This window comes from Rousettus aegyptiacus, unplaced genomic scaffold, assembly GCF_014176215.1.
Source record: "Rousettus aegyptiacus isolate mRouAeg1 unplaced genomic scaffold, mRouAeg1.p scaffold_m13_p_5, whole genome shotgun sequence".
Classification (NCBI taxonomy): domain Eukaryota; kingdom Metazoa; phylum Chordata; class Mammalia; order Chiroptera; family Pteropodidae; genus Rousettus; species Rousettus aegyptiacus.
Genome location: NW_023416308.1, coordinates 79212144 through 79220383, shown reverse-complemented (window position 1 = coordinate 79220383; position 8240 = coordinate 79212144). Strand labels below are relative to the sequence as shown.

The 8240-nt window shown below is 34.6% G+C and overlaps 1 protein-coding gene across 1 annotated transcript; it reads right to left on the bottom strand.

The window, feature by feature from the left end:
* Positions 1 to 6994: 6994 nt before the first annotated feature.
* Positions 6995 to 7990, bottom strand: LOC107501090 (olfactory receptor 52B6). Its single transcript, XM_016126878.2, has one exon. The coding sequence runs from the start codon at positions 7973 to 7975 to the stop codon at positions 6995 to 6997; it is 981 nt and encodes a 326-aa protein (XP_015982364.1). The 5' UTR covers positions 7976 to 7990.
* Positions 7991 to 8240: the final 250 nt, after the last annotated feature.

The window sequence follows — 8240 nt, the reverse complement described above, 5'->3', positions numbered from 1 at the left end:
GCATACACCTCTATAGCCACCACTCAGATCAATGGACATCTCTATCACCCCAGATTGTCTTTTTGTCAATACCTCCTCCAAAGGAGGGTGGCCTCCATTCTGATAGCTTTGCATCATTTATGGCATAAAATATATACATTTTTGTGAATGGCTTTTTTTTGCTCAACATAATGTTTTTGAGATTCCTCCATATTGCAATACATATCAATAATTTGTTGCTTTTAATTGTTGGGTACTTATCCATTGTATGAATATATCACACTTTGTTTATTCGTTTTCATTAATGGATATTTAAGTTGTTTCTAATTTCAGCTATTATGAATTAAGTTTCTATGAGGATTCTTGTACATATTTCTTTTTGTAGACACATGCTCTCATTTATCCTAGATGTATACCTGGAAGTAGAATTCCTTGTTCCCAGGTAGGCATAGATAGATATTAGTAGATATTCCAGTTTTCCAAAGTGGTTGGACCAAATTTTACTCCCATCAGCAGTGTATGAGAGTTCCATTTGCTCCATATTTTTATCAACACTGATGTGGTCAGTCTTTTAAATTTTATCGATTCAGCTGGTTATATGGGTAAGTCTTGTTGTTTTAATTCAGATTTTCCTGATGAGTACTGAAATAATGTTAAACATTTTTTCACATCCTTTGTATTTGGATATTCTCTTTAGTGAAGGGCCCGTTCAAGTCATTTGTTCATTTTTAAAAGTTGTTTTATCTTTTTCTTATTGGTTTTAAGTTTGTTTATTTTAAATGTGTTTTTGTCATAAGCTCTTCGTTAGATGTATATATTTAGAATATCTTCTCTCATTTTTTGGCTTGTTCATTCACTTTTTAATAATGCGTTTTGTTAAACAGTTTTTAATTTTAATGAAATCCAGTTTATCTCTTAAAAATAAATAAAATTATAGATTATAATATAAAATTTCAAATTATAACCTGTAATATTATAAACTGTAATTTTAACATATACAACGTCGAGACCATAACTGTTTGTTTTTAGGTTCTTATGAATACACGCAAAGCTTATAAAGCCTAGTATTGTGGCTATAGGGTTTCAATGACACGGCAACTCTGAGAAGAAAAGACGGGCCAAACTTCCTGCCCCAAGGATACTGAGATGATGACCCTGATTTGGTCTTGAAAAGTGGATTGGAGGAGCAGAACCCACAGAGAGAAGGGTGTCTGTATAAATTAGGACAAAGAAGGTTAGGCAATGTGGTTTCTTTCACTTAGCATGATAATTTCAAGGTTCATTCATGCTGTACCATGTATGAGTACTTTATCCTTTTGGTGGTTGAATAATTGTAGAGCGTATGGATTTTCCACATTTGTATATCTTTTATTCATCAGTTTTTAGACATTTGGATTATTTCTACTTTTTGGCTATTATTACTAGTGTGGCTATGAATTTTCTTCTACATGGTGTTTTTTTGTTTGTTTGCTTGTTTTAAACATAAGCTTTTAATTTCTCTCGGGTATAAGAATAGAATTGCTGGACCATATATTTACTCTTTTGAGGCTCTTCCAGATGGCTTTCTAAAGTCACTGTGCCATTTTATATTCCCACCAACATAATAGTAGAGTTTTAATTTCTATGTATCCATGCCAATACTTGTTAATGTATATCTTTTCTATATAGTCATCTTTGTGGTTGGATGTGAAATGGTAGCTCATTATCATCTTAATTTGCATTTCCCTAAGGACTAAAAGTGTGAAATATCTTTCAATAGGCTTTACTACAGTTTGCATATCTTCATTTGGAGAAACGTTTATTCAGATCTATTACCAATTTTTTAATTAGGTTATTTGTGTTTTTAATATTAAGTATGAGTTCTTTATATATGCTAGATGAAAGTCCTTATATGAGTTCTATGATTTGTAAATATTTTCTTCCATTCTAGGAGTTATTTTTTTATTTTCTTGATTGCATCCTTTGAAGAACAAGTTTTTAATTTTGATGAAATCCAATTTTTTTGGTCACTTGTACTTTTGGTGTCATTTTTTATGAATGTTTTGCCTAATCCAAGGTCATGAAGATTTGATCCTATGTTTTTTTCTAAAAAGTTTAACAATTTAACTCATTACTTATGTCTACAAATTATTTTGAGTTAATTTTTATTGTGTGTGAAAGAGATCCAGTTTTATCTTTTTGCATGTAGATATCCAGTTGTCCCAGGACCATATTCATTTTCCATTGAAATGTCTTGATGTTGTTGGCAAGCCACTAAAGAGCTTTTAATCAGGTGTGTGTGTGTGTGTGTGTGTGTGTGTGTGTGTGTGATGATAGGGACCAGATGGGGAATGACATGTCTGAATGTCTAAGAAAAGATCTCCTGGCAGCAGTGAGTAGGTTCAAGAAAACTGTAGGTAACAAAATCGCCTAAATTCAGGGAGAGTAAATGTCTAGCTATTGCTTTAGTATGGAGGAAAAAGTGCGTAACTAGATGTACTGAATATAGGTAGAAGAGAATGGATTTGTAAAATAATTGGTAACAGGATGTGAGAATTAGAAATAGGTAACTCGAGATGTACATTCAGGTTTCTTGCTCTCACATCTTAATGAAGGACATTAAGAAGAATAAGTAAGTTAAGAGATGAAGAATGCAAGTAAAAAAAAGAGAGAGAGAGAAATGTGCAATGATATTTAAAGGAGTGAGGGGAAGCTGAATTTGCCACTCCAAAATATACCTCTTTGGGATATTATTTTCGACAGATTATTTTTGAGAAACGAAAAGTTCAGGAAAAACCTTTGACCTCCCTAACTGCATTAAAGAATTTAAATGGAGGACCTGCTCCAGGAAGGAAGCTATTGTCATAGATAACAATGGATTAATGTCAACAAAGTGCAATAGATAGGGATGAACCTAGCAAGGCCCCTTTGATCAAAGTTCAATCTGTGTTCCATTGTTAAAGATGGCCCAAACATTTATTTACCAAACATTTGCTTTTCCATCTCCATTCCATGTGAATTCCTTTCCTCCCCTTTGAAGTCCCAAAGCACAATCCCTTTTCCCCTTCTTCTTGGCTCATGATGGCACATAGGCCTTAACTACCCTGTCTGTCCTGGGTCCCCATATTCTTATAGAATCCATGTATGTACATACATACCATATAATAACTGATATAGACATAACAAATAGGCAAATAAGGTAAACTGTGACACCTAGAAGCTCAAAAAATTTTTTCATCTGAGGTCTTTTTATGTTTGTTCTCAGGCTGAAGTTTAAAATAATAAGGGTGTTGAGGGTGGAAAATTTTCTAGTAAAACCCGCATTAAGGATTTACTCTGAATCTGTTAACCAGGGTGTGGTAATCTGCTCAAAGATATGCTAAGGGCCAGCTTCTGCTTCTGTAATCTGCTTGCTTATCCTAGGCTTTATAAACGGCCTCTTTTGGGAGCTCAGTGCCAATCTCTAACCCTGCGCGGTAGAGGGTCAGTCGCCAGCCAGCTAATAAAGGCTCATAAATTAATCTCAATTGGCTCCATAGGTCTCGGATTTGAACACGCCACAACAAAGGGACTGAAGGGTGAGGAAAATCCAAATGGGATGGAGAAGAAACTGTTAAAGCTTTTTCTTACATTGTTCTTTCAATTTCAATTATTTTCAAATGTATTTATTTTTTATTTATTTTCAAATTGAAATGGTAAAGCCATGAGTCATTTGGACATTCTCAGGAAAAACTGAAAATAACTCTTTAGATTATGTTAGGGGAGGGCAGAGATCAAGACTTAGAATAGTGGTAGAGACTCAATGAACAAAAATATCTTAAATCCCTAGATGCTTTTTTCTATAAACTATGTTATACCTTCTGGAGCATACCCTCCTTATTCAGTCTCTTCCTCAGATTCTCAGCCCTCAATATACAAGGCATTGTTTCTTATATGAAGGTGTTCTTACATGAAAAAGGAAGATACCAGACAGGAACATGTTACTTTTGTGGAAATAACATCAGAGAAACTTTGCTTTTTATTTTAAAATTTTAATTCTTTACTAATAGCATGTGTTAATTTTGTAATAAAAATATAATAAAATAATATATAGAAGGATGTTTTTGTCTCGAAATAAAGAGAAACATAATAATTTATTAAAATTTAACATACATAATCTGTGATCTGAATGTTCCATTTTTAGACATTTAATTTATAGAAATACAGTTCTCCCAGAGGCGTACACAAATATACAAAAAAAGAATTATATTTCAGCTATTTTAAAATGGTGAAAATTTGATAGCAACGAAATGTTCCTTAATACGCTAGTTATTATTATTATTTTTGCCATATCTAGTTAATCTAAATAATCCAAATAGCTCTGAAGTGGGTGTTATTATCATTTTTTTTTTTTTTAACGGAGCAGGAAATTAAACCTTAAAGAGAGATTAAGTGTATTTCCCAATGACAAATAGCTAATATGTACTAAATATGGTGACTGTAACTCTAACCTAGTTATAAAAACTTGGCATAATGACTAACCTTATGCATATAACTTGTTTCGTACTTGTGAAGGTATATCTGAAAAGTAATTTCTTATAAGTGCAATTTCTGGATCAAAGGATAAATGTATAAGAATTTTGTTAAGATATTTCCAAATTCCACAAAAATTCTATTATATTATATATTCATGAGCAATATATGAGAGAGGCTATTTTCTTACATTGATGTGAACACAGCATTAATCATTTTGATTCTGCCAATCTGACAGGTGAGAAATGGTATTTTGATACAGTCTTAATTGTATTTTCTTTTGTTCCTAGTAAAGCATATTCTAATTCTGTCTTTGTCCTCTTTTTTCATCAGTTTTATGATCATTTTCTCCCCTATATTTTAAAGGTCCCTAAAATAGTAGGAAAAATTAGCGAATTATTTGTAATATAATTTGAAAACATTTCTCCTCAGTTAGATATTGCATATCTGTGATGAGCAGGGTTTTATGCTTTGGGGCAATAGAGATAAAAAGACTTTCAAAATAAACCCTCTCTTTAAGGAATGCAATCTAGACAGGGAGTAAAAGCACAAGCACAAACATGAAAATATCTTTTATAAAACGAGAGCAAGCCCAACCAAATAATGATTTAGATGAAAAGGGGTGGAGAATCTCAAAAGATGACTCTTTCATTATGGGCTGAGTATGGGCATAGACAGAGTTGAGATATGAACTACGTACGTTTTTGAGGACAGGTTAATTAATCTTGGACTAAAAGTCAGGCTGAGTTGATCTCAATTTTAGAGAACATAATTAATGATTAGTAAGCAAGTTACTAAGTTATATATAGATGTTTAAGTTTCTTTAGTAATACATCAAATATATAAATACATAAATCCATATCTATTAGATATAAGTAGACATTTTGACTTCTCATCTCATTTCAATAATGAATATAATTTTTAGATATGAAGCATATTCAGATGGAAAATAGTACCCTATTTCTATACAATCATCTATATTTTGATAGATGCATGTGTCCACTTACATATGTTACTGTGTGTTAGCATCTCTGAACTTGAGTACATACACATGTATGATTATGGACATGTGTAGCTGGTAATAAAAAATATCATTTTATGAATTTTTAGATATAACAGTTCTTGGAGGTTTCCATTGTGACAAAGATGTTGAACTGGCAAATCTAAATATCAAAATTATATATAAGGGATTAGGTAACTCATTAGGGAGAAAATGCAAGTGAATGCTGAGAAAAGTACAAATGGATGGTAGATTCCAAGTAAGTTATTACACTTTTTCCCTAGTTAGTTTTTCTTAAGATGATGAAGGATCATAAGGCATCTGAGCAATAAGTGGAAGAAAGTGAAGTGGATATTACTATAGATTTCTAGGAAAATAAATCAAAGATGTATTTTAGTAGAAAACTTATTTTAATTTTTTGTGTTCACTCCCTTGTATTCTATATTCTACCAGAGACATTTCCTCAAAACAATTAACTCTTTTTAAAGTTACTTTTAATGTCTAATATTTGATAGTAAGTATATATTACACAGCATTATTTACTTAATTATTGCCACCTGTGCAGGATACTAAAGCTATCTCCTTTTTATTTATTTATTTATTTTTGATATTGTAAATAATTCTAGAGGTAATGACTGTTTGCATAAATCTTTACACTTATTTCTGACTATTTCCTTGAGCTGCCTTCTAGGAAGATGAATTAATAGGTTAAAGAGAATGAACATTTTCAAGGCATTTGATTCATATTACTAAATTCTAAATGAGTCTACAGACTTATACTTTTATTGCAAGTATGTGATATGTCTGAGAGACCGCTAGAGAAAGATTACAAAGCTCGTAACCTTTGTTAGTTATAGATTTTCTAGATTATCATTACATCACTTGTAGTGAATAAAAAGTATCAAAAATGACAGCCACTGTGTAGTTTGAGTTGGTAAGAGCCATATACTGTGGACATTATTTTATATCAGTAAATGATAATGAAAATGAAAACAGCCAGGATCAGGACTAGTGGATTTGAAACGTTTTTCTCAAATGTAGTATAAGAAGCTGTCCTTTGGAAGCTGTCTTGTCTGAGTCCCACTGCCTGAGATAAATCACTTCTTTACTTAATTAATTAAGTGATTTTTTACATACAGTTGACATACAATATTATATTAGCTTCAGGTGTACAACATAGTGATTAGACATTTATATACCTTACGAAGCAATCACCCTGGTAAGACTAATACCCATCTGACACCATACATAGTTATTACAGCATTATTGACAATATTTCCTGTGCTGTACTTTGCATCCCTATGATAATTTCAGTATCTGGCAATTTTTACTTCTCAATTCCTTTCACCTTTTTTTACTACTCCCCACACTCCTCCAATTTGAGTAGAACACTTATTTAAATAAATTGGGACACAGATGAGAATGACACAGAGATAACTGGGAGGTGTAGCACTGAGGATAGGGTAACTACAAGACAATTAATAGATATAGAAAGAGATTAAGTTGAGCTCAAGTTGGGAGCATTTATTTAGATTCTTTGATAATATTCGAAAACATCTCTTTAGCCCCTTCCAAAATCTGCTTGGTCCTCACTCCATAAATAATGGGATTGAGCATAGGTGGGATGACCACATAGAGGTTGGCCAGAAGGATATGGACATAGCGTGGGATGCGTCTCCCACCAAACCTGTAGGCAAAGACAGAAAAGAGGGCAGGGACGTAGAAGAGTAGGATGACACAGACATGAGAGCCGCATGTGCTCAGGGCCTTGGACCGGGCATCTCGAGACGGGAGGCGGAACACAGCTCGGAGGATGTGGATGTAGGAGACGGCGATAAGGATGATGTCCAGGCCAGTGGAGAGTAGAGCAGCTGCCAACCCATACCAGACATTGATGGAGATATCAGAACAGGACAGACGGGCGATGCCCATATGTTCGCAAAATGTGTGTGCAATGATGTTAATCCGGCAATAGTGCAGACGCTTGAGGAGAAAAATGGATGGAAACATGATGATAAAGCTGCGAGTCAGGGTGACAGTGGTGATCTTCCCAATGACCATGCTTGTGAGGATGGTGGCATATCGCAGAGGGGAGCAGATGGCCACATAGCGGTCAAAAGCCATGGCCAGCAGGACTGCAGAGTCAGCCACAAAGAGGAAGTGAATGAAGAACATCTGGGTGAGGCAACCATCAAAAGAAATGTGACTAGAACCTAGCCAGAAGTTGGCCAGTGCTTTGGGCATCGTGGAAGTCGAGAGCAAAACATCAGCACTGGCCAACATGGATAGGAATATGTACATGGGCTCATGCAGGCTTGGCTGAGAGAGAATGACACAAATTAAAATACCATTGCCTGCCAAGGCAGCTATGTACATGGTACAGAGGGGGATAGAAAGCCAGATGTGTAGATGTTCCAGCCCAGGGATGCCAATGAGGAAGCAGCCTGCCATGCGGGTGTCAGAATTGTTCACAGAAGCCGCGCTGTTAGCAGGTAAGAGAACCATGATTTTCTCCCCCTCACCTGTATCGCAGGGGGAAAATAGCTTCAGACTTTGTGTACATTAGCAGAGTACACATAAAGACTTGTAAACAACTACAAGCTCTGCACGCACTCACAGGTCCAACAACCACAGGCATATTCTCTATAGACAATCACACACAAGCTCTGCACAAAGTACTAGTTACAGGCCCTGCCCACAGTCAGGCTCTGAGTCAGGCTCTGTGTCCTTATTCAGAGGCTCTCCATAAAGCTGCAAGATATTCAGGCAG